At 42.7% G+C, this 26,589-nt stretch overlaps 3 protein-coding genes across 8 annotated transcripts in view; 2 read left to right on the forward strand and 1 right to left on the reverse strand.

Annotated features, from left to right (window-relative positions):
• The first annotated feature begins 2,128 nt into the window (after nucleotides 1-2,128).
• Nucleotides 2,129-11,766, forward strand: dll4 (delta-like 4). Its single transcript, XM_080514372.1, has 11 exons — nucleotides 2,129-2,432; nucleotides 2,590-2,850; nucleotides 3,260-3,317; nucleotides 3,976-4,239; nucleotides 6,711-6,771; nucleotides 7,840-7,970; nucleotides 8,212-8,381; nucleotides 8,470-8,689; nucleotides 9,164-9,902; nucleotides 10,075-10,183; nucleotides 10,655-11,766. Exons 1-11 carry the CDS (start codon nucleotides 2,379-2,381, stop codon nucleotides 10,658-10,660), a joined length of 2,073 nt encoding a protein of 690 aa, XP_080370498.1. The 5' UTR covers nucleotides 2,129-2,378; the 3' UTR covers nucleotides 10,661-11,766.
• A 4,101-nt stretch (nucleotides 11,767-15,867) lies between these two features.
• On the forward strand, nucleotides 15,868-17,583 carry chac1 (ChaC, cation transport regulator homolog 1 (E. coli)). Its single transcript, XM_080514608.1, has 3 exons — nucleotides 15,868-16,482; nucleotides 16,606-16,641; nucleotides 16,756-17,583. Exons 1-3 carry the CDS (start codon nucleotides 16,312-16,314, stop codon nucleotides 17,137-17,139), a joined length of 591 nt encoding a protein of 196 aa, XP_080370734.1. The 5' UTR covers nucleotides 15,868-16,311; the 3' UTR covers nucleotides 17,140-17,583.
• Nucleotides 17,584-21,368: 3,785 nt separating this feature from the next.
• Nucleotides 21,369-26,589, reverse strand: part of ino80 (INO80 complex ATPase subunit) — a 33,732-nt gene continuing 28,511 nt past the window's right edge. For 3 of the 6 annotated variants that reach the window (XM_080513795.1, XM_080513793.1, XM_080513798.1), the window contains 4 exons: nucleotides 26,394-26,549; nucleotides 25,829-26,039; nucleotides 24,432-24,647; nucleotides 21,369-22,764 (listed from right to left, as the gene is read on the reverse strand). In XM_080513795.1, coding sequence (XP_080369921.1) covers nucleotides 22,556-22,764; nucleotides 24,432-24,647; nucleotides 25,829-26,039; nucleotides 26,394-26,549 — 792 coding nt within the window. In that variant the 3' untranslated portion in view covers nucleotides 21,369-22,555. The remainder of the gene's footprint in view (nucleotides 22,765-24,431; nucleotides 24,648-25,828; nucleotides 26,040-26,393; nucleotides 26,550-26,589) is intronic. The other 3 variants (XM_080513797.1, XM_080513796.1, XM_080513794.1) reach the window with 2 other exon arrangements.

The raw sequence follows: 26,589 nt of genomic DNA on the forward strand, positions 1-26,589 counted from the left end.
TTCATTTTACAAAATGTAATATTACATTTGATAAGTCAAACGTGAAAGAAATATAAGCAGGAAGCTGGAAACAGATTTGTGAATCTGGAATTTTTTTGCTCTTATCATTCCTCTCCAATATTTGTGCGAGGAAAGTCCCTGTGTTTAATCAATAGGTACAAAATGAACATGATTGGGAAATTTAGCAATGTGATAAAAGATAGAAGATTTTGAGACTGAATTGTTCCCTTGAACTATTTTTTTTTACATTGTTCACGTGTAAGGTAAATAAAATACTTACACCTATACTTCTAATTGCAGTACTCAGAGGTTTTTTTTCATGTCTGCAATGATCTGGTCATATCACAGAGGCTTTGTGTTTTTGGTGGATTTCCAGCGCTCACAACCACCTGGAATATAATGTTGTTAACATATACTAGAGGCCCCTTTTTTCCCCTAAAACGCACAACTCAAGCCAGACAGAATGTAGATGAACAGGTTGGAGAAAGTTGGCTTGTCCCATCCGTGAACAGACGACAGAAAACGGTGCGTCGGTCTGCCAGTCTCCCACCAGATGGTAAATGAGAGAGACACGGGCGATCGAATAACAAATACAACCAATCAGACGGTCAAAAACAAGCCAATGTATATAGGGGGAAACCGTATGGAAAGGCTTTTATTTGCCAAAAGAAACCACACAATGCAATTCTTAAAGCAAAATGTCTATATAGAACTTAATTGTTTCATTAGCTATTGATATTGTTCAAAAAGTAAATATAAATTATTATTATTATTATTATTATTATTATTATTATTATTATTGTTGTTGTTATTACTACTAATACTACTACTACTACTACGTCAATTTAGGGAATTTTCTTTTCTTTTTGTGTTGTGACGTTATTCTTCCAACGTGGATATTTTTTCTAAAGGAGGAGGTATTGTGATCCTTTTATTCAGTTTCAAGCCATTAAATGAAACCTTCCACCTCCATCATGGGAACCTCGTGCCCGGTGTCATTGCTGCTGGCTCCTTAAGGCCAAGGGTAGAATAAAACAGCATTTACGGGCGCAGGGAGAAAGAGGGATGGGGGCGCGCGGGGGGGAGGGGGGGAGGTTAATTTGCATACAGCTGAATAGTTATTGCTCCAGTCCCGCACATTACACCCGCATGAGGGCGAGAGTGGGACACGCGCCGCAACAATAGGAGGCACGCTGCCATTAACCGTAAAACGTATGGGTGGCCATGAAGGGGCACACGCCACCAATGAGATGGAGCACACCCAAACCAATATGTTAGAATAAAACCTGAGCTTTGACTCAACATAGGCCTCCGCACACATTGCGAAGTGTCATTTTATTTCTTATTCTATCCAGCATATTTCAAATCATGGTCAAAATGTATTGTTTTGACGTATTTGTTGTTTATTATAACTGTATCGTGGGTAAATCGTGAAGAAAGTGAAATTTTGATCCATCGGCAATTAAAAGAACTGAAAAGATTCCCTCTGTAATCGCATTTCTAGTCTCATTGTTTGTGAAAGGTGCATCCCGGGGGAGACGCACATATGATCCCACTGAGAGTGACGCGTCTTGAGAGGACAGTGCGCACGGCTCCGACGCAGTAGTAAGGCTAATTAAGCGTGCAATTGAGTGGAACCGAGGGCGAATGCGCGCACGGAGAAAGACTGTAATTGATTTCCCCTTGTATTCTTAAAGTTTCATCCCTCCTGCATTGTCCCTTCTTATCGTGTGATTGTGTGCCAGGCGCATTGTGCGCTAAAAATAAGTCAACAGATGTTGGGGCTTGTTAATAATCGCCCAGTATCCATGGTGGTCAGTTATCCCAGTGCCAGTGGGTATTAAATCTGGATAATTGTTGTTGGGGTGGAAGAGAAGGTTGAATATGTAAAGTGGGCGTGGTCAACAGAGTGAGTGACAGTTTATGTAATGAGCAGCGCAGTGGAAGTCTATATATCTGGGAGAAGGCACACTACGGTTCATTCACTAGTAATAAGACGAGTGATGAACATCCGTGGCGCACTGACGCACTGAGTTCAGCACCAAAACAAGCTCCGAGCCGCTCTCACACAGCGGAGTGACCATTGTGGAGTACAGTACCATGAGAGGAGAGGACGTCTGCTGACAGAAAGACGCACGGCTGTGGATATAGGTCTTCCCTCACCTTTGGATAACTTGGGAGATTGGAAACGCTTCCCCCGGACGCTTTTGACGCACACCAACAAGGAGCTACTGGGAACTCCCGGGGAGTGGAGGATTTATGTGTGTTTTCAGAGATTTGATGTTTCATTTGTTTCTCCTCGGAGTGAATACTTCGGAATAAGAAGGTTTTGCTGCCTTGTTGGTTGGTGACGCGGCTGCCCTGGAGAATCGAGAAGGATGGCAGCCTGGTTCACCTTTACCATCGCCTTCAGCACCACGTTGATATCACAGGTATGAAGGAGAATCTACATCTCCCTGATGGTCCTGAAACCGAGGCGAAAGCAGATGGAAAAGCAGTTTATTTATAGTTTTTTTTCCCTTCTTTTTTCTTTTAGCAGAATGATATAGCCGCACCACGTCTTCATAAATAATATCTCTTGTCTTTTAGGTATTTGGATCCGGAGTTTTTGAGCTCGATCTGCACGAATTTAAGAACCACAGAGGTCTGCTTGCAAACGGAAACGCGTGCAAACCCAACTGCAGGACATATTTCAGAATTTGCTTGAAGAACTATCAGGCTGTGGTGTCGCCAGGTGACTGCATCTTTGGAAGTACAATGACACCAGTGCTGGGGACAAACTCTTTCAGCGCCAAGGGCAGTGGCACTTTTCCTAGACCGATTCAGATACCGTTCAACTTTGGATGGCCGGTAAGGGCGTCAGTGCAAAAGGACATGCACTTTAATTTGTTTTTATTCCAGCGGCTCCGCTGTTAGGTTGTTTACAGATGGCTGCTATGCATTTTGGGAGCGCACCGGTTATTGGTCAGCGCGCTTCTAATCCACATCATTAGGTAATACTCTGCCGACAAACAGATTGGGCTGATGCGACGTAGTTCGTTTCAAAATCCAGAAGGCCATGCACTGACCAGAGTGTTCTTTAATGCACGCATAAGTGATATTGAAACTCCACTTTTCAATGCGTAAAAAGTCCATTAAATATACCAGAGAAAAAAAAGCGCAAAAATGTTCTCCCAACATCCGGAGCGCTCTTCAAAAGCAATACATGTCTTAAGTCTGATTAGTTGCACTAATTGTCTGTCTTTTCTGTTCTTCTCAGGGGTCGTTTTCATTAATAATTGAAGCCTGGCATTCACCTTATGGAAATCTACCTGTCGGTAAGTGGAACATTTTTTTTTTTTTTTTTTTTACCACAGGAGGGAGCTCTGTACATTTTACACAGGAGACTCCAGGCAGTTTACCATGTATACACCGTCTCTAAAAACACCCCAAAAAATTGGTAAAATCTGAGATATTCAACGATTTTCAGACACACACAACTTCCCTCGTCACCCCCACATTAATTGTTCATACTTTCAGACAATTTTCACGCCTATTCATTCCTTTGTTATGAACTTCAGAACACCTTTTTCATTCTTATACCCAATACAATTGAACTTCCTCTAGTTTATTTTTGGCGTGGGAAAGAGCTGTGGGCTTTGGTGAGAATACGCACTGCCTGCCAAAACCCCTGACTACATCTTCCTGTATTTTACACCTTACTCTGTTCCGCCCTTTGGAAGAGGGGACTGGGCCTGGGAATGTTTTTGCTGACGGAAAGAAAGAGGAAATTTCAACCTGAGTTTATCTTTCATCTAAACTGTATGGGATTTGATAAGGGATGCAGCTTGGTGCTGAGCAGATTAATAAACCAAAAGTAGTTGACTTTTGAACCCATAAGTCATTTGTGATATAATTCTTGACATAATCATCACAGAACATAAGCACTCGCTACAATAAATCTGATTTCCTCTTCCTTATTTTTCTTTCCTCCAGATACCACCAACCCAGACCTTCTGATCAGCTTGTTTGCCACCCAAAGACAGCTGGGTGTAGGAGCCGAATGGTCTCAGTTCACACAAAATGAAAACCAGACAGAGCTGAAGTATTCCTACAGGTTCATCTGCAATGAAAGCTACTATGGAGAAAGTTGCTCCAAAAAATGCACGCCGCGGGATGACCGATTCGGCCACTACACCTGCACCCGAGACGGGCAGTTATCCTGTCTGCCTGGCTGGAAGGGGAAATACTGTGAAGAACGTAAGCAGTCAGCTTCCAAAAACTTCATATCTTTCTGGCTCATTTTGTATAAATAGTCTGTTTTAGAGATGGTCACCCAAAACATGTGAGCTAGTGTTGTGGGTTTATTATGGTTTCATGCAGATGTTTGTAAATGTCCACTAAACTACTTGGTGGACACCTCAAGATAATGCTCTGACGCTATAATATGTTTCCCGACTGTGGTCTTCATTATTATCATTTGTGCTGAAAGAGGGTGATGACTTTTGATAAGCAGAAATTGCAGATCTAACGAGGCAAATCATTTCAAACATAGGCCGTCCTCATTAAGGCGACAGATTGTTAAGTGGTATAACTAGACATGACCTAAGGATTTCTGGCAAGTGTGACGGGCGATTTTGGTGAGGACTGCATTTCTCACAAATGTCATCATATAATTTGTAATTATATATTTCTGACTTGTAATTGGCTGCGGTCTTGCAAACACACTGGATATGGGTTTTGTGGGACAGACGGCTTAGCATGACAACAGACGCATTATACTTGAGGGAAACCCCACTTGGCCAAATCAGAGAGCAACTCTTGCATGTTTTGGAAAGCTCTGAATGAGCCTATGAAGAGGCCCGATGCCATTTGGCTCCATAATACCAAGGGCCCCCTTTCACCAAAACAAATTAATCAAAGAGTAGATTGGAGAGTAATAGTTACCATGTGCTCGATATGTGACCACATGGGTGATGGCGGATCTGTCATCCATGTCACTTGGCGGTGAAAGAGAAATTGGCATGTGCTATTTTGACTGTGGCGCCAAATTCTAACCAGATGGGCTCACGTGTTGCAATTACAGACACATCAATCGCCACTGACTACAGAAAATATACATGAGAAAGACAGATTGAACATCTTTCAGGTGCCATAATTTCCCCCGTCTTACTCTTTCACTCCCATACATCAGTGTAACCCGTTCTAGGACACTCGTTAAAATATTTGACTAAATGGACATTTACGTCCCAGTGTGATGTTCAGGTACATTTCAAAACATTTGAGAACTTCCCAAACAAAAAATAATGACATGTTCTATAACTCACACATTATTGAACTCTCACACATTATTGAACTTTCACACATTTGGGAATATTTTCTATTACCCCCAAATCGAGAATTACCCATTTAAACCCATTTCAGAGTTTAACCCACCTGTGTGAGTTTGGAGGAAACGAGTACTTGCTAAATATGGTCACTTGCTCCATAAAGGGTTAAAGGTGACTGCTCAATTGGGCGCTATTCATTCATTCCAGCTGATCATACAATGTTTGTGTTTAAGGATGCGGATCTGTAAAAATTTAAACAAGAAACCTTGTGCTTTCTTCAGCTATATATAGAATATAGATATTCATGAATAATTGGATGTCTAAATCTGTATTTTTGTACCTCAGAAGCAGTGTAGCTGACGCGCGTGACCAGTAACTTAATCTGGGGAGGGAGGGGGAGCGCACGAGCATTGATAGGAGGAGCTCGAGTGACTGCACGCGCCAAGGTTAATCGTGGCATTATTATCTGCCACGCGCCATCAATGTTTAGTCCCCTCCATTGTCAGGCACGCACTAGTGGCAGCTGCAAATATGGTTCTGGCAGACCACAAACAACAATAGTGACAGCTGTCTGCTATTGAGAGCAAGCATCTGTTCTGGACTAAACCGGCCGCTTACTGTCAGTCGGCTGATATGTTGTCCTGCGAATCAGTGTCATGGAAGAAGCGGTACACTTAAAACACAGGACAAACAAACTCTCAGCCATGTTTTTTTTTTTTTTTTTTTTTACCCCTGCGAGGCAGTTGTGGGTGTGGCGGACAGGTTTAGAACACATGAAGGTTTCGGTGGAAAACTGAGACAGACGAAGACCTCATGTACTTCAACACACTTGGCTATTTCAAGAAAACGAGGACTATGTAACCTTGGTCGTTCCTATAGAGGAAGAAGTGTTTGACGTATTTCAACCCTCTAATGTGCTGGTCAACAATTTGGACGAACAAATTTAGTGATGAGGTCTTTACTATAAATGTTGTAAATGTAAATGGTTGGTTTAAAGTGTGTCGCCTCAATGGTCTGGGGATACTTCGAAGAGTCTGGGTGGGCTGGGAAGAATTCAGGTTTTTTTTGTCTAAATAATCTGAAAGCACTGTCGTTTAAAAAAAAAAAAAAAAGTCCAGGTGTGGTTTGTTGAACACAGGGGTTGTCTGAACTGTTAAAGAACCCAGGTTTGATTTTTAAGAAAGTTTATAAAATAATTCTAATCAGTTGTGGGCTTAATAACCAAAGCCTCATTTAAAGAATGTAGGGTTGTTTTCTGTGAAGAGCAGAGGAAGGAAGTTAAAGGGTTAAAATAAATCAACAGTATTTTAACTCCTTATTTGATAAACATTGATAACATGTTGATGTGCAACAGCACTAAAAGAACAGCAGGCTTATTGTATGCTTGTCTTTTCCCTGTAGCTATCTGTCTGGAGGGCTGCAGCGAGAGGAATGGAAACTGCTCCAAACCTGGCGAGTGTGTGTAAGTATTAATAATAATTATGAGGTGTTGAAATATGTGCTAGCTGTTGTGTAGGAAGGGATGCTTATGGGAACCGTTTCAGCTCGTTTCACACGGAAAGCCTCTTGAAGTCATGCTGATGTAGGACTAAATCAGCTTCATCATCTGAGGATTCACATCAGCTCTGTCCGTATATGATTCATTAAGAGAGGTCCAAGTTCACAAAGTACACACAGTCCCAGCCCATACCCCTCTGCTGTTTTTCTCTGAATCACTCACTGAGCTTTTGGCTTTCCATGTTCCCTCCTTGTCACTGGCCCATCTCGTTCACTCTCATTCACTCACCAGTGAGGATAACATGCACATGCATTCTCCTGTGAGAAACTCCTCCCGAATTCTTATTTAACCCTCTTTTTAGACACAAATCCATCATTCCCACCACTAAAACAAACCCAAATTGAGGTCAAACCATCATGGATACCCAAAACAGTAAAGCTGCCCTCATGTGTTTTGCTCACTAAGCAAAAAGGGTCTTAAATCCAGTAATCTCGTGGTTTGTTCAGGATGCGGCACACTGCGCTGAGAAATAGATATTCCAGAGAAAGTTCAGAAAAATACTTCAGCCTATGGCTTACAGTCAAAAACTCTTAAAGCAAAAGTATTTATATTGTCATTATCCATGATTACTGTGTTATTTCATCATTTAGACTTAATACTGGCTTGTTCTATTATGAAGTCACTCTGTTCGTGTGGTACATAATGTAGGCAGTGTTTGCATTATATTTTTAAAAGCATACCATTAATTGTGTTTTGTGGATTAAATGTAATGTAATGTAATTTTTGCAAGATATAAGCTCTGAATGCATAGCTAACTTTATAGCTTGTCATATTTCTTTAAATGATCATTTAACAATTGTATTCAACTGTTTCACAGCAGCTACTATTGCTGTGTGCTACGATTGACCACTGATTTTCTTATCTCTTATTAAAGATCATAAAATGTTATATTGTTCCCAACTTTTTCCATCCGGTCTATTGAGATGTTCATTTAGAATATGTTTTAAAAGATATTTTTTTCTCATCTTTCAGGTGCAGAGATGGTTGGCAGGGCACGTTCTGTGATGAGTGTAAGAAGTACCCGGCCTGCAAGCATGGCACCTGCCAGCTGCCGTGGCAGTGTAACTGCCAGGAGGGCTGGGGAGGCCTATTATGTGACCAAGGTACACCAGACAACTTGGACCACTGCTGCTGTCCCTTTTTAAAAGATCGTCTCATATTACTTGCTCACTGTTTTCATTTGAATTAATTGAAAGCATTAGTGAATTGGGTTTCTTCTGAAGTGTTCTGTTCATAGCTTTATACACATCCGGGGTAGATGGTCTCGTTTTTTTTGTTTTTGTTTGTTTTTTGTATCCTCCTGAAGGCACCCTGTAAACAAACACTCTTCTTTGTCCCCCACAGATCTGAACTTCTGCACCCATCACCATCCCTGCGTGAACGGCGCCACCTGCATGAACACGGGCCAGGGGAGTTACACGTGCACGTGTTTGCCAGGTTTCACAGGGGTCAACTGTGAGCTGGAGATGCAGGAGTGTGACAGCAACCCCTGCAGGAATGGAGGGATATGCACAGTAAGTCAAAAATGCCCTGTTGTAATTACAATTCGCACTGTTGCTTTGATGTGCTCGCTCATTTTTCCTCCCTTTCCTTTACACCCAGAATCTGGAGAGTGGCTACAAGTGCACATGTCCCCAAGACTTTGAGGGCTCCCACTGTGAGCACAGCCTGCTGACATGCGCCGACTCCCCCTGCTTTCACAGCGGCAAGTGCTGGGAGAAGGACAATGGCCGCAGCTACATGTGCGAGTGTCCCCGTGGCTTCACTGGACTCAACTGTGAGAAGAGAGTGGACAAGTGCACGTCGCTTCCCTGCGCTAATGGTACGGTCTTCCTCTCCTCTTTGCCCCTCCACCTCCCACCTTTCTGAACTTCCCCTCGCTCACCCCCCCCCCCCCCCCCCCCTTCAAATTCCTGCAACTGGAAGCAGTGTGGAACAACAGGAATTGGTGGGAACTTGGTGTCTATTGTCCTCCCTATAAACACTCGGCAGCTCAGAGCAGCAGCTTGTAAATGTCACCACAGCTTGCTGCGGTTGTTGATGAAAGGGGACAAATATCCAGTGCAGTTCAATTTCTATCCTGCTGTAAACATGGGGGGCTTTGGGATTGTTCGGCGTCGGGAGAACAATACACAGTCTTGCGGTTATTCTTTGGATTCGATGGAAATGTGTGAACTCAGAAGGCCTCGTGAGGACAGCTTGTGGAGATCGCGCACTTGACGTTGAAATCTTCCTCTATCTGGATGTGTTCAGAAACTGTATTTTGTTGATGCTTACTCTCCTCCTCCCTTTGTAGGCGGTCTGTGTCTGATCCACGGCGGGGTCCGCACGTGCAGCTGCCGTGCAGGATTCACCGGCCAGCGCTGTGAAATCAACATCAACGAATGTGCCGGTAACCCGTGCCTCAACAGTGGCACCTGTCAGGACGGAATCACCGACTACACCTGCGTCTGTCCCACCAGTTACAGCGGCCGCAACTGCGAGAAGGTCCTTGATGAGTGTTCTCTTCGGCCGTGCCTCAACGGTGGTCTCTGCACTGGAGGTGGTGGGCCAGGCAAGCCCCCGGCGACGTGCAACTGCCCATCTGGCTTCACTGGACCTCGATGTGACTTTTTCGCCGCCGTCACCTCCTCTGTAGCCAATGGAGAGATTCAAGATGGCTTCCAGTGGGCGGCGATCTCTCTGGCCGTGGGGCTGGTGGCACTGTTGGTGCTCCTGTGTATGGTGGGCTTGGCCTTGAGGCACATCCACAGGCAGGCCCAAAGGCAGAGAGGGGAAACAGAGACTATGAACAACTTGTCCAATGTACAGAGGGATAACCTGATCCCAGCGTCGCAGCTGAAAAACACCAACCAGAAAATCAGCCTGGAAGTAGACTGTGATTCGGAGAAATCGAACTTTATCCATAAAAACTATCACTTGGACTCATACCACTCAAAATCAAAAGAGTTCAAGGATGAAAAGTCGCAAGAGGATAAAAGTCTTATTTATGACAAGTGTTTAGAAAATAAAATGCCCTTGAGTAGAATGTACAGGTGAGGAAAAAGCACATTATTCATTCGTTTAACTCACATTTTTTCAGACGTACACTCTTCTTCTTTTCATGTACTTAACTTTTTGCTTTCCTACAAACAACTGTTTCTTTCATGCTCCCCTTCCCACGTGCTTCTCATTTAAGTTAACAGAAAATGTGATTTGTGTTTGCAGTGAAAAGCCAGAGTGTAGGATATCTACGATATGTTCCTCAAGAGACTCCATGTACCAGTCGGTATTTGTAATAGCAGAGGAGAGGAGAGAATGCGTCATAGCAACAGAGGTAAGCCAAAAAAAAAAAAATAATATCTTCATCAGCACTTCCTCACATCCTCCGTTTGAAAAGCATTACCTTGTCCCAAGTGTACCATTCCTTATGATGAAAAAACACAACTCATGACCAGGGAAAATGCTATTTGTCGGAATCTGAAGTCAAAGCTGTAGAAAGCCAATTTTCTTTTAATATATATTATTGGTTTCTGTAGACGACGCGGGCTGTTCTTTGTCTTGGCCATTCAGCGACCTAAAATGAGAACTTTGAATGATTCCTCGCACATGTTTGGTTGGGCTTGGTCTCAAAGGTGCTATGTTTTACTGCTGTGGCATTCAGAGTGAATTTTTAACATGTTTACTTTCAAGCTAAATATATATTTGCATTGAAAAAACGTTTGAGGAAGAAAGACTCAAAGAGTCGGGGGAGGTAATTTCTGTTTTAAATTATTTATATTGAACTAATCACTTTCTTTCCTTGCAGGTATAAAACTGCAAGGGGTGACAAAGCCAGGAAGATTGAGGAAAAAGACACAATCATGGCAGAATATAATATTCTGGAGTGTTTACAAATGCTGAGAAGAGACTTGAGATCATCTTAGATGGTCACTGCTGCTCTGGGACACTTGAGAACTGGAGAGGGCAGAACAACCTCTGCTCTACAAAGAAAAAAAACACTACAACAAAACAAGAACAGAACTGAGAAACTATATGCGTTGACCGAGTGTTTGTATGCAAAACATGTACAGTGAAGGACCTCTCTCAGTTGTGACAGTGGCTAATCGGACTGGCAAACGGACTGTCTCCGCGAGGTGTGAAAAGCCCACAGAGCATCGGTGGAACAAAAATGAACAATCTCAGCCATCTTGGACAGCGGAAGGAGCTGAACGTGGATCATTGTCCCTTGTACCTGACCCGGCCTTGTGTGATAATCATGAAAACTCTTGACAGCCAACCAATCAGTAACGAAAGGTGCCTAAGATTTGACCATCCGCCGCCCCCACCCCCCCCCACACTCACGCCTGCCAGCTTCGCCTGCTATGCAAGACTCAGGGTCGAGATGAGTGAACTGACTCACCATCACAATCCAACCTCACCAACGCTGAAGAGCTATGAATGTCTGAAAATGATTCTTCGACTGTCAATCCCATGAAAAAGACCGGTTGGACATGTCAATGCAAGGGTGAAGATTGTATGCAGCCCAAATTTCACTAGAAGCCTTAAAAGAGGGGGTTTGAATGCTAAATTTGTGCCCTTGTCTGTTCTTGGATCATTTGCACTACCAAAAACAAAAAAAACTAAAAAAAAAAAAAAACCGAAGGAAAAAAAACAGCAGGGAGAAGACTTTAATCATTGGGGATTTGAAGAGAAAACCGCAGGAGCGCAATATTCTGTGCAGTGCCAGATCCAAGAGAAAACAAAAGTGCGCATAGAAAGTTTTTTTTTTTTTATGCAACACAACTGAGAAAAACAAAGAGACTCAAAACAAGAAGAGACTGTCACACCACTGCCTGCCTATAATAAATTTCAAAAGTACAGAACCAATAATGTAATTTTTTTAAAGTGATTATTTCCAGAGTTTAATTTAAATATGACACACTGCTCTTTATATGTTTTATAATATTATTTTGTATATAATGCATATTTATAAGGACCAAACTTCTGAAGAATAAAACTTCTTTGAAAACTGTTTGTCAGTAAATGAAAAAGAAAATTCTTTTTGGTTATTTGTTGCACACATGTTTTTTGTTACACAGTCAGAATTTAGTTTTAATTAAATATTGCGTCTAATGTTTTGGACAAAGCCTCACTCGACTGTAGCATCACTACCTCCAGTAATTCCTGGAAACGCTGTTGCCCCCAGTCACACACCCCGTGTTTTCTCTCTCTCTGGCCCGAAATTGGCTTGAAATTCAAATCCGTTTCCACGGATACCACCCCCTCAAGCTGAAAATGGTGAAACAAAGCCAGGCACGCGGGGCAAAGGGGTACGCCCCCAACTCCCCCTATTCCCCCCTGTGCCTCCCAACTCCTCATAATGCTCACACAAGCATCCATACGCGCGTACACACACACACACACACACACACACAGACACACACACACACACACACACACACACACACACACACACACACACACACACACACACACACACACACGCACACACACACACACACACACACACACACCGCTAAACCAAACAGATGCCGTGGGGGAAGCACACAGCCAGCCTGCAAGTGCCATAAAAACAGCAGCATATGCCAGGCCTCTCGCCCCATGTACATGACCCACAGAGTGCACAGGCCTCCTCCCATAAAAATACACTCAGGCACTCGGCGGCTCCCAAACCGCCCGCCCGCCTGCCTCCCCTTCAGAGTTAAGAGCAATATTTCAATGCCCCGGTTCTGTACCACCCACTCTGGCTAACAAAGCTTTGGAGAGGAACTGGCACTACAGCCTGCAGTGGAGGAGAGAGTGAACCAGATGGGAGCTGTGGATCTGCTCGAAATCCACATTAAAAAAAATAAATAAAAAATGTCTTTATTATAGTAAAGTTGCCCTGTCAGAGCACTCTGATCAATCTTTATGCCCTTTGGCCTCCTTGTCTTTTGGAAATGTGTTACTTTTATGATACATTTCCACATACAAGACGCAATTACATTTCTTTCTAGATTCATGAAATTTGTCATTTTCATTATCAAAATGTTTCTTGCCTCCAATTAACAGAAATCCTGCAACACTCAACACCCCGTAATCAGCAGCAATCAACACTTGGCAAAGAATCTGGCTGACTTTTCCCTCACACACATCCTGTCAGCCTGTTGACCTAGGCCTCCTCATCTAAGGGCCTGTGTGTGCATGTATGAGAAAAAAAAAGTTTGGAAAGGGGAGCTTCCAGCCTGGCTCAGGAAAAACATACACCTTATCACAATGATTAATCGTCTGGTTAAAGACCCTCGTGCTTTGGTCTGTTACCGGACCCAGCCTGACAGCACTTAAGAGTTTCTTCCCACTTTTTTGGACTCACACCTATAAGCAAGACGCACACCCTCATTCGCACTTAATCGCACATGCTAAGCACTCTGCTCTTTGGCCTCTGGGTGTCCATAACATAGCCAGGCATTTTCATTGTGTTATAATCACAGCATCCTGTTTGTGACCTAGTGACATCAGTTCCTGCTTCCTCCCTGATTAAAAAATGCAGAACATGCCGGCGCAGGCCAACCACTTTTCTCACGCATCAAACTCTGCGTTGTGCACTTGTTGGCATGGAAGACTTTGGTTTTCAGGAAACAACTTCAAAACAAGTGAAGATAAACACTCCAATCACCATTATTTATTATGATTCTTGAGGGGAATGATGAATTGTAAATTACTATCACATATGCTATGTTCCACTTTGTCTTGATTTCTATGCACGATGGAACTGTTTTGATGCAACCTTTTTTTTCATCCAAAAACTGTGCAGCTCAGTCAAAATCACGAAACTAAACCTTGTTGTTCTTCTCTGTCAACTGCAAGTCTGGTTCACCTCCCATAATTTCGACTGATATAAAAAAGACTAATGCTTTTAAAAATGAAAGTGTTTACATATCAGATGCTGTTTGCTTTCCAGTAGCCTTGCCTCCTCCTGCCCCGCCCTCTCCTTATAGCTGTCTCATTAATTAACACTAGGTGTCAGTAAGCATCTCCAGTCTGGCTAAAAGCTATCTTTCCAAACTGAAATCCCTGCTGCCATCAAGCTATTTTATGAGCAGCACATTATTTCGACATCCATGAAGTGACTTGTCCATTTACATTGATATCACAGGGAGTTAAGCCACGAACCAACTGTAATAATAGTTTTCATAAACCCCCAGAAGACCCTTACATTTCTCATGGGCTAAAATTAACTTGTTTAGCAGGTATCACCACATACAGTAAGTGCTTTCCCATCCTGCAGTATCCGCTTTTAGATCCGACCCGTCACACTGATCTGGCCTTGAGCTCCTGACCCACAAACAAATGGGTATGTTGGCCTCAAAAACACTTCACAGCTTCAGAAGTGATATATGCAGCCCTGACCCAATCCCTAGCCATATCAGTAACATTCTGTGTCGAGAAAAGGAAAACACTGCCTAAAATAAGTTTCCATCTGGACTAATTCAACATAGGTTTGTGACTTGATTAAGATTCTTGAATTGGCTTGACTCCAATAGCCAAAGATATATGATGCATTTGCAGGACAAAACTTTATGGGCATTCAGTCATTGGAGACTTTGATTCTGTGTTGAGCCAAAGCAGATACTGGATACTGCAACAGTAGGCTGGAGAACAAGATGGACATGGAAGGCCGTGGCATAATGTGTTGGAAGCCTGTGCATGATGCACTGTCGCTCAAAGGCATGGATCATGTGGTGCTTTAGACTTATGAGTAGCGGGTACAGTTGTCTGCCCTCTTATCAAGACCGATAATGCTACCTATTTATAGATAATCTATTTATTGAGCACAGATGAGCCTCTACTATTACAGCATCAATTCTACCGAGAGGAATGGGCATTTATATATATATTTACAAGTAGTTAAGCAGTTATTTCTGGTAATCTCTTTGACTTTGTGCACCTTCATTCACTTTGCCTTTTCTTTCTTTTGTTACTTGCATTCCCCTTTATTCCCTTTTTTTTTTTGTTTAGAAAACTGTACCACTTCAGAAGATTGAAAACACTTGGTGCACCTATAACGATCACACATTTGGCTGCCCGATGTTTTGTGAGTGTAGTGTAAATAAAAGGGCCCAAGTGCTTGTGTTTACAAAACTGGAATAACTTCATACGTTTCCTGATTACAACAGGCCGACTTATTGGATCGATGTAAATAGCGTGTCAATGTAACCCTGCTGGTTGGCTTATGGTGGAAACATTAAAAATAAATATTTTTTTCCTTTTGTTTTCCCTTTGTTTCTGTTTGTATGTTCGAAATAAAGATTCATAATTGTCATTTAAAATAAAGCCAAAAAACAAAAACAAAAACAAAAAACCCTGGATTTTGACTCAGCTATATATTCTCACAGAGGGTCAGCATGACACAAGATCAGCAATCCTCACAGCAATTAGTGACCTCTCCCTGAACACTGGATCCCTGAGCTGTGGGATTAAAATCGATGCTTTGGATCATATAAACACTAATACATTGTTATGATTAACTCCCGAACGTGGTCAGCTTGATTTCAACTACTGCAGTGTTTACTTCACTGCGCTGACTTTTACCTAGAATCAATCTGTTGATTTGCTTTTTGAATGATGTTATAGAGTCAAATGTATGGCTCCTATTGGGTTTCCTCCCGTTATCTGATGCAACGTCTTGGTATGTTGCTTGGTTGTTGGTCCAGCTCTGAAACGCTGGTAGAAATTGCATCAGCCACCTTCATCTCGACACACATGAAGTGATCGACAACACCGCCAACCAATCATACACTTTGTTCAAAAGACGAACAGTCGATTGTCCAATAAGGTTGAAAGACTTTGGACCAATAATATGCGAGCTCTCGGTTTTAAACCCGCCTTATTTGGCGCACAAAAATCTGATTGGCTGGAAGGTGAGGCGGGTCATGTCTTATGGAATTCTATTGGTCCAGAACGCTAGTTTAGTTCCGCCTCCCAGCTCAGACTGTATAAATAGAAAAGCGTCGCTTCGCCATGTTATCGAGGAAACGCCAGTCGGCGGAGGCGCACGACAGCGTACTGCGACGCGTTTTTAAAACGGTAACATCACTGAAACCTCGATCTTTCTTCTTATTGATTTTAAATTCACACTATCTGTTCTCGGCTGGCGTAGCAGCTGGTCACAGCTTTTGATTTTTTTCCTCTCCCACTGACCGACGGGCCGAATCGGCTGCCATGGATTTTTAAGGCATAATGCGGCACCTGTAATGCAATGGCTATGCATCGTGCAAGGCAAAATCAACTGCGAAACTCCATCTTCGCAACTGCTAAGCAGTTGGGCTCGAGTACCGTCCGCGGTATACCCACGAGCCAGCCGGTACCACTGCTCCTGGACCGGAGGAAGCTAACGTTAGCCAGCTAGTCCTCAGAGCTAGTCGACAACATATTGATCCATCATCGATTCATTTGAACGTCGTAAACAACTACCGATCAAAAATGAAGCCTCAAGACATCATCAGCGGGAAGGCCAGCCTGTGGATCTTCGGGTACGGGTCACTGGTTTGGAGGCCCGACTTCAAGTACAAGAGGAGCAAGGTCGGCTACATTCAAGGCTACAAGAGACGTTTCTGGCACGGAGACAACTTCCACCGGGGGAACGACGAGTTGGTGAGATTAATGTTTTGTTTTTATTTTTTGTTACGTTGTAAAGCCATAATTATTGTGATGCTGAGTGTAGCCGTTTCAGGCGTTGTCCATGACGTGACCGATTATTTTTTCCCTTGTCTGCAGCCCGGAAGAGTGGTGACGCTCATCGAGGAGGATGACGTAAGTGGAAATCTCCCTTCTGATTGGCTCACGGACTCCCGTTGAGTTTCCATACCAAATGATATTTGTTGGGGTTTTTTGCAGTCATTAATGATTTATATTCTCTTCTCACAGGCGAGCACTTGGGGTGTGGCCTTCGAGGTGACTGGCTCACAGATGGAGGAGTCTCTGGGCTACCTGAACGTGCGGGAGACCGCCTGCGGTGGCTACGTCACCAAGATGGTGGACTTCTTCCCTGATGGGGAGAGCCACGCCCCGGTTCAGGCCCTGGTGTACATCGCCACTTCTGACAACCCCCGTTACCTGGGGCCAGCCAGCTCCGAGGAGATCGGCGCCCAGATCGCCGTGAGCAGAGGGAAGACGGGCCACAACCTCGAGTACTTGCTCCGCCTGGCAGAGTTCATGAGGAACAGCTGCCCGCACGTGGAAGACCACCACCTGTTCTCAATCGAGGCGGCAGCGCTGACCATGGTGTCCTATCTGTTGGCAGCTCAGTAGCTCGTACCCTTTTGTTTCACTCATAAATGAATGCACTACAAATGAGGCTTTTATCTGTCATGTTTTGTGTTCAGTCGCTTTACAAACTACCATCAGGTTTGTGTTTACACTCAGTCCAGCAGGAATGGGCAAGAATAAAAAGGAAATGACTTGTTTTAGAAAACCACACGAATCTGGTAACGCGTTTGTATTAAAATGTTATCCATAAAGAAAAAATGTGGTGTTTTTTTTTTCTAAATGCATGAACAATTTTTATTTGCACAGTTTAGATTCCGTCCACGTCACTCAACAGGAACGGGAGTCTGTTGTGTTGTTAAAAATGTGGTTACTGTTTAAACGGCTGCTGTGACATGTTCTCAAAGATCAAAACCTGTTTTTGGAAAGTTGTTTGTGGCAACTTCATCTACTGTAATGTGAAACGCCAATAAAAATGAGTCAAAAGAAGCTACTTTTGTTCAGTGGGGTTTTTTTGGAGGGGGCAGTAACAAAGCTCAAATTCCAGATTTAAGATATTGTCTGAGACTCAAGCATGATTGTTAATCCAGTATCGGTACACTGACTACATACAATGAAACCACTTGGAAGTACTGTAGAATCACACTTCCACATTTATGTTTAGCTCTTATATTGCATACACAAATTTGAGTACAACCATCCTACAATCTCCATGTATATAATGGATCATACTGTTTTAAAAATACTACTAAAGCATTATCGTTCTCCATAAAAGACACTTTGTTTCGTTCGAATGTGGCTACTTGCACAGTAAAGTGTTCACTTAAGATCTGTACACATACACATTTCAACCATACATTACTCGAGGCCTGTTCAAAACAAAGGTTTACTGAAATTGGTTGTAAAATCAGTTTAGTGCTGGGCAGCAAGATCCTAAAGCTGTTCTCACACAGCAGGCCACCGGAGTGCACATTGCACAAACATACATCGGACACGCCCAAACGGAGACTGGAGCAGCTTGTACCTTGGATGTGGTTCAAGTCGAGAGCCGATTCTAGGTGTACGGGCTTATATAACGGCGGGCTGGGAACCAACCCAGAGCTGGACGTCCTGTGTTTACAAGTATACTGGAGAGGTCATGTCAGAGATCAGCGATACAAACACGCTGCTCATCCAGTGTGCATGTTCAGGTCAAAATATAAATACATGAAGAATTTATTCAATCTACAAGGAGGGATTACAGACAGATGCCTCTTTTTTTTCTTCTTTTTTTGACATTTCTATTAATATAGTTAATCTCTTTTGAGCTGGTCCTATGAAAAGTTGATGGAAACCAGCAACAGGAGTCTCATTATGATCAGCAGCGCCGTTATCACAGACAAACTCAAACATAAAATTGATTAATTTCAAGATATCAGTTGAACCTCAAATCTGTGGGCTGTAGGATTAAACCAGAAGCAAAAAGCATACTCTGTACAGAAAGGATCCCAAACTCAACTTTGCCGCAGACATTCTTGCTGTAAGACAGAAACTACTTCACCGAACACAGCATGTTTATCAGACATACAGTTCAAATGTAATTTGAAAATGATCCAATGCACATTTTGACTGAATAAAATTGTTAGACTCACTCCATTAGTGAACAGATGAGACCTAAATGAGGCATCAATATATTGCACACCACCCGTCTCGAAGAACTCAGTTGTTCTGAATATGTTTTTGAAATGTCTGTTTAAATGTCAGCAGGCGTATTTCTTTAATATTGAGAAACGCCAATAAAAACGCTCCACAACGTCATCTGTGAAAAATGATCCCAAGAAGCAGAGACTTTGCTTCTGGAAGGATTACAAGTTGAATTTTTCAAATGTAATTTTAGATTGAAACAGGGACTACAAATGAAATTAGGACTGAATGTGACCCCATGGGAGCGTGGACATGCTTTTGCAAACCAGATTGCAGTTTGGGATGTTGTCTAATGTATTGCAGTAGATTGTTTTTAAATCAAGCAGGCCTGATTTATGTCTCGAAGTGTTGGCGTCTGTGTGTGTGTGTGTGTGTGTGTGTGTGTGTGTGTGTGTGTGTGTGTGTGTGTGTGTGTGTGTGTGTGTGTGTGTGTGTGCGCTGGCTGGGGCTCGGCTGATCAAAAACAGTGTCACACGTGTTTGTGTTTGAGGTTATTCTGATTATAGTCATTCAAATTGTAAATCTTTCAACACATTTAAGGTGGGATATTTAATAATAAAGCAGCCACTATCATAATAAAAGCAAAACATTTGTGTTGCAGGCATAGATTTCATTTACATTAATTTGTTTTGTAATTTTTCGCTGACCCCTGACAGGCTGGAATGGGCTGCATGGATACAAACAATGACCACATCTGTTCTATTTTTTTTTACTTTATTCAAGTCGCTGTGGCAGGGAGTGTATCTCAACTAACTTTGGGCAAAAGGCAGGATACACTGAATACCAATGATAGACAGTACAACATAGTTACATGTTCTAAATTCAATATTTAAACTGACAGCATGCAAAGATGCCCCCAAAATACAAAAAGGAAATGCAATGAGGACATCACAGATGTTAAATGCATGTAAATAGTTCTGATTATTAAAAAATAGGTAAAAATAAGAGATAACTGACATCAAGAAGATATGAGAAGTATCTCATGAAATCAGTTTATTAGTGATATTCAGCTCACTGAATTCACGTGTCCAAATACTCTGTGTTTTGTTCATTGCATTCTAATATCCTGTTATCTAAAAAAGGTGATTGATTGCACAAGTGTCTGGTCCACAAATCAACCACTAAAAGCTCTGGTTCAACGACAGTTGACCGTGTAAACAGTCCTCTTTAACCGCGTCGTGCTGTTTATGTTTTGACATCATGAGGCCAAGATGACATCTAATGATCGATCAACAGTACGTTGCCACGTCAAACACAATGTTTGTCAGAGGGACGTGTCCACTGAACTCAGTGTGTCAGCGGCAGAGATACAGAGAGACTGGAAGAGTCACAAAAAGACAAACAAATGGATGTAATTTGGCCACGTCTCACACTGTTGACTGTTTTGTTGTAAACAGCAGAAACTCGATGCTGAATACCACTCAACTCCAGGACACATTAAAGGGAGGTGAGAGGAAACCAAGTGTCACATCAGACCACTGGGAACTGTTTATATCAGCGTGGTCGGCGCACGAGACCATACTGCAATGATATTCAACCACATCGCCAGGCACAGGCAAGTTCATATATACAACACCATTCAGACACAATGCAATTCACAGTGGTTTACAAGGCACAAGTTGATAAAATATATAAATAAATAGATTTATATAAATATAAAATCTGATGTTTATTGGAAAGCCTGAACCAAAAAGAACTAAAAGCTGCTTCAATTTGTTTGCTTCTCACAATGGAAACTTTTAGTGAAACTCCTCCTGAGGACCTCGGGGGTCTGGGTGCTTCGCAGGAGGCATCGTCATGCAGGAATCAGAGGGTGTCTGTTCTGCTCTCTGATCAACGTTGAACGACATCGAAGAGAAATGGCGGCAGCCATCAAAGAGAAAGCTATACAACAGCCAGCGCTATTAAAAGAGCAGCTTTTGAAGGAGGTGGGGTTACAGTAACCCCCTGAAATTACACGAGCAACATAATTAATCCCGTCATCGTGCCCCCTGCATGAACAACAGGCCTATTTTTATCTTCATGGAACTCCAGCGTATGGAGGTGACATCATTAGGGAACAACGGCCAGAGACTGGGGGACCTCAAATGGAGAGACCTGCACTTTTCTCCAGACTTGAAAACCCTCCGGGATCAGCTGAGCCGCAGTGTCGAAGCTTGTAAATCTGTAAATCAAAACTTCATTGACCTGCGGGCCATCCTTCAAGAAGAGTGGGACGCCCCAGCAGGAGGAGACGTCGTCGTCAATCAATGATTGATGTTCAGGGGCACATGACACGTTATCAGTATGTTGGCATTTTTATGATGTGGTATAGCCATCCTCTTGAAAAAACGTTTTCCTCCATAGTAAGAAGACTATTTTAGTGTGAGCAATTTACTGGTATCTCTTGTTGCCATTTCTACACTCATGAAGTTTCAAGCATTTATTATATCCAATAGTGAACACATTTCATATTCTGAATTACTATGTGACTTCCATGAGTGACACAAGCTTCAATTATAACAAAACAGACAATAAATCTGTGTCTGAAGTTAAGAGAATGCTATAATTATTTTTGTTCCATGACTCAACTCAAAGGAATCAAACAAAACTCTGATTTAGCACTCTTTTATTCCCAGTTGGCTCCTCCTGTTAGTAAAATGGCAAATGTATTTCTTCATATGTACATGTGACCTATAAAAATAGACAGGCAAATGAGGGAAAAGCCAGAGGACACGTTGCTCTCATCATTATGTACATTGATATAGAACATCATATTTAAATCTCACTATGAACACAAAAACAAACCTGGAACAGATGTAGTGCTCAACTCAGGACGCTGATGCAAACCATAATTTTTTTTTTCTCTCCTAAAACATCAATGACATCAAAGAGAACCACAGACTTCTCGTCACAGAGAAAAAGAACGATGGCTTCAGAAGTCACAATTGACACACTTTTACAGGTGAATACAGTCGCAATCGTTGCAAATTGCCCATTTTTAAAAAAAAGAAATCAAATAACTTACATAGTAAACAACCAAATAATCTGAGTCAATTCATATTTTTTTCTGTTAGCAGCATTGCTATATCAGCCAGTACCCCTCTCTCTCTCTCTCTCTTTTGTTTTTTTTAGAATGATCAATTTTGTATTAGTTTCCCCATTACGCAAAAAATATATGTGACTTTCATCTGTACTGGGATAGATCTCTGGTCAAAGTCTTTCCAAAACATTTACATCTGTTAAGTTGGATTAGTCGTTACAAAAATAGGAGCTTTAGTACAAAGACTGTTGACGTTGTTTGGTAACGTGCGGGGGCGAGAACGACTCTGTACTTGTTCACCACCATTTGAATAACCTATCGTACATATATGAGGATCCATAACAACATGGTGGGGGGGGGTAAAGGAAGACATGGCTCAGTGCAGTTGACAGAAACCTCTTCGCTTCACCACCCCGGTGAACACAAGGATTTAAAAGCCCTTTTTTAGCTCCACGTGTCCGCGCTGCGTCTTTGCCGCCGTGTCACTGGGAGGCGGGCGACTCAAAGAAGACTCCTGTCGCCGATAGAAAAGTACAGCTTCTCAAAAAAGCACTTGGAAATCCAGACACTAAAAGCTGAAAATGTCCACTGACCCGGACACGCTGAAATGAAACGGAAAACAACACAGGCTGGTTGAGACTCTCCTCGCTTCCCTGGAATACTGAACTCTCGATTTGTTAACATGGGGGCGCGAGGGGGGGGGGGGGGGGGGGGGGGGGCAGAGCGAGGGTTTTGCGTGCATGTGGAGGATGTGCATCACCGGGCCCCGGGACCACCCGGGCCTTTGCCTTTCCTGGCTGTGGCGTGGCTGCCGTGGTGGTGGCTGTGTGCCAGCTGTTTGTGGGGAATGGCGGTAGAAGGGCCTCCTTTGGCCTGCGGAGAGGAGCTCCTGCTGGGGTTGAAGGAGGGGGTGGAGCCGGAGCGGCCCAGCGACGGCTGCAGGGGGGCAGACGCAGGGAGGCCCGCTGGAAGGGAACGGCAGAAACAAGGACAAGGTTACGTTTTTCCATATAACTGAAGATTTCTGGTATATTCATCGATGCTGCTGTTTATGTTTTTTTTTATTATTATGACTTTCTTGGGCGTCACTCAGAAAAATACAGTGACTGCAGGAACAACTACACAACTACACCCAGTGTTCAGCTCTGATATGCAAATATGTACAAGTGAAACAGTTTTTAAACGTTTGGAATATGTACAGCAGTAATAGAATAATATATAAATATAATATTATTCGGTCAACCAAATACAGAAACAGCAACAGAAAAAGCGACAATTAAAAGAAAGGAAAAAACAAACAGAGGAAGACCGAAGAGTTTAGGCTGGAGTTTAACTTATATTGCCTAACCCTTGTATCTAAAAAGAAATTCTATAGGAAGGAAATTGAGTTAAGTTTCATCTTTTGACTGGTCAACTTGGCTGCGATAGAATCTTGGAATTTGTACCAAAATATCTTGCTTGATTTTCAGTTTCATGTATTTTTTGAATAGAGGTTGATTCTTATCAGACACTCGATCGAAGCTTTAAAAATCAGTGTTTTTGGCACCGCAACAAACTAAACAAACAGAAAAAAGCCTCCTAAAAATGGAATAAAATTGAAATTGAATAGAAAATGTTTTATAAATGTCCAATGTATTATAATAATAATAATAATAATAATAATAATAATAATAATAATAATAATAAACAACTCAGTTACAATCATTATAGAAATAATAACAAAAAGCAATTAAAATAAAATGTGCAAAAAACAAAAGCAAAAAAACTTCCCAAATACATCCATGTAGTTGTTGAAGACATTTACCCCCAGGCTGGTTCAGCCAGATTTGTTTTTTAAAGGCAAAATTAGCTAATTTTTTTCTAAAATACAAAAGGAAATGTTTTGTAAGAAGTTTGTATCTGTCCTCAAACATCAACAAATTATTGAGAAGTGTTGTGGTGTGTGAATTTAGGGTGACCAGATTCTGAGTGACCTTCGTCTGAGATACCAATATTATTTTTACAAGGTTACTCAATGCCTTGTGATTTTAACACAATAATACATTTTCCATTGTGTGTGTATAAACATATCATTTCTGTTCAATGAAATTGAGAGAGGCTTCTCGGAAGTTACTCAACATGTTTTATTTGGCCGAAAATAATTTCTTGTAACATCATGAAACAGTGGCTGTGATTTAACTCTGTGATATTCAAACTGTGGTTCCTGTACCACATATGGTATGTGAACTCCCTCTAATCATATGTGTATAGGGGGGGGGGGGAGTTTTGAATAAAATGTACTCACAGTGAAAAGTTAAGAGAACCAATGGTCTAAGTTACATTGACATATTTAAATGTAGCCTTAAGACAAACTTTTTAACTATTTAGTTTTATTTTCCTGTTTTCATATCTCATATTTCAGTATCGCTATTTTATTTACACATCTATTCATTTTAGTATTCGACCTCCTTGTTTATTTATTCTACTTTATTGTCTGTTTCATCTTCATGTCCACTGCCTCATCTTCTTATGGATCACATCGCACTCAACAAAGTAACAAAGCTCTTTGCACATAAATGCTTGAATAAAACATCTTGATTCTTTTATTTCTGGGTTTTTCACTTGGATGTATATTCATAAAGCATTTACACACCTTTAGAGACGCTGTAGCCGTAGGCAGCGTAGGCCGCTGCCGAGGCGGCGGCTGCACCTGCCATGGCTCCCGCCATCGCTGCTGCGCTGCCCGCCGTTGACTTCCGGCCTCGACCTTTCCCTCCAGATTTAGCCCCGCCTCCAGATCCTTTGGGCCGCCCACGACTGCGCCCGGACCTGCCTCTGCCCACACTCATCGTGTCAGAGGCCGAGACACCTAAACACACGGGAACAGAAAACAACGGTTATATCGTCTTGAAATCTGTACAAGTAGAGCGGACAGGCATAATAACTCAGCTGCCTGAGACACGTTGTGTTTGTCTTGGCCTTGAATAAATCCCTTCAAAGCTTCTGTGGTCAATTTCTACCAATGAAAAATTATTGCACATTAATCTGGACTGTTCATTCTCAGAAGTGCAAGCGCAGGCAAAAAATTTAAATGTTGCTCATTTTCCGTGGTGTTTGCAGAATCAACGCCAGTGTTTGACTCAGCGGTAACGTGCTGTGACCCTCCGGTAGCCCCCCCCCCCCCCCCCTCCGCTGCTCTGCATTCGCTTTACATGCCGCACTCTAAACGCTGTGGTATGCCTTTTTTCTCAAACGGCAGATAAGCCTGTTCTGTCACCACCACCAAGACACACAAGGCAAAACCTTTGTAAAACCCCAAACTTTCACCCTCCACTTCAGATTTGAAGTCTCTCTTCCTCTCCCATGTACAAGTAAACCAAATTGGTCTTTCATTCAAAGCCTCCGATTCGTCCTGAAAACCTTTCATTAAAATGTCATCTGCCTCTCCGAAGGCACCGACATCTCCTCAGTTTACAGGGCCTGGTTATCAGGGGCCATTAATAATCCCACTCTGAGCATGGCAGCCAAAATCTCAAATGGGTTTCAGTGGAGCAGCGCGTATTTAGGGGGGATTACCTTATAGCAGCAAATCCGAAGTACAGCCATATAAGCAAAAACAACATACATTCGCCATCTCTCTGGACAAATATAAACCCCTCATAAATCTAAAATGTTACGAGATAAGAGGCGACTTGTCATGATGGGCGCAAACCTATGAAAATATAAATCGCGATAACAAAAACGAACAAAACAAGTCCGGCTTTTAGAAGCAGCCGTGACCTCCATGTATGTCACACTGATTTGTTTTTCTAATCAGCCTCTAGCATGATAACACCGTCACATCGATAGCACGGGTTAGGTTTTATTTGGCACGTTTCAGGCTTCTCAAATGAAGGGCAGCTGCACGGCGAAGGCTAATCTGCAATGAGGACGGGGGTGAGATAAGAGGCACGGTGGGTGGTGTGCTTTAAAATATTACTATATTTTAAATATCTGAGATGTCGGGGTTTGAGTCAGTCCAAATATGGGTATATTTTACTGTTGCCTCACCGTTCATGTTGTCAGAGACGGATCCGGACACAGACGCGGGCGAGTTGGTGGCGCGGGACTGAGGCGTGGAGGAAACGGGATCGTCCACGATGACCAGCATGTCGCTGCTGCTCTCGTCGGCGTCGGCGTCGGGGGGCAACGAGCCGGGCTGCAGCTCACTGCTCAGGGAGATCTGGGCACGCACGGGAGCACACACAGACATACACACAGGCTGGGGGTCAGGAATCGGGCCGGTGCAGCCGGGGCCAACCAGAGAGGACGAGGACGGTGAAGGACGGATTTCACAGGGAGGAGAAAATACCACCACGGAGGGTTGAGAGGGGATAAATTCAGAGAAAAGATGGGAAATCAATGATAGACAACGGGAAGGAGAAGAATAAGAAAAAGGTGAGGGGTAAATAACCAAAAGACAAAACATTCAGAGAAATTATATGACTAAATGTGAATGGGTGAGGAGATTTAAGGACACACGATGCAACGTAGGAGCTTGAACTTGAGAGTGCAGACAAACTATTCTCCCTCTTTTAGTGTTTCCTCTTGACCACACTCAGACAAACAGCCTCACCTCACTGAAAGGACTTGGCATGGCCGAGTCCATTTCAACGCTGATGAACGAGTCGTCTCCATCTGCAGACAGGTTGGAGTTGTCGGCTGACGGCGCGTGTGAGATGACCAGGTTCACCTCCTTTTTCCTCTTGTTCTCCGACTCCTCGATCTTCTTCTGGGGTTTGGACACAGAGAGACAAAGGCAGCATGGTTGG

This window comes from Blennius ocellaris (assembly GCF_963422515.1).
Source record: "Blennius ocellaris genome assembly, chromosome: 18".
NCBI lineage: Eukaryota > Metazoa > Chordata > Actinopteri > Blenniiformes > Blenniidae > Blennius > Blennius ocellaris.

Excerpts from the sequence above, each read along its gene's own strand:
- chac1 (XM_080514608.1), top strand. The coding sequence starts at position 16,312 with ATGAAGCCTCAAGACATCATCAGCGGGAAGGCCAGCCTGTGGATCTTC. Across the intron at positions 16,483-16,605 it reads ACCGGGGGAACGACGAGTTG|CCCGGAAGAGTGGTGACGCT; the intron begins GTGAGATTAATG and ends CCTTGTCTGCAG. Across the intron at positions 16,642-16,755 it reads CGCTCATCGAGGAGGATGAC|GCGAGCACTTGGGGTGTGGC; the intron begins GTAAGTGGAAAT and ends CTCTTCTCACAG.
- dll4 (XM_080514372.1), top strand. The coding sequence starts at position 2,379 with ATGGCAGCCTGGTTCACCTTTACCATCGCCTTCAGCACCACGTTGATA. Across the intron at positions 2,433-2,589 it reads GCACCACGTTGATATCACAG|GTATTTGGATCCGGAGTTTT; the intron begins GTATGAAGGAGA and ends CTTGTCTTTTAG. Across the intron at positions 6,772-7,839 it reads TCCAAACCTGGCGAGTGTGT|GTGCAGAGATGGTTGGCAGG; the intron begins GTAAGTATTAAT and ends CTCATCTTTCAG.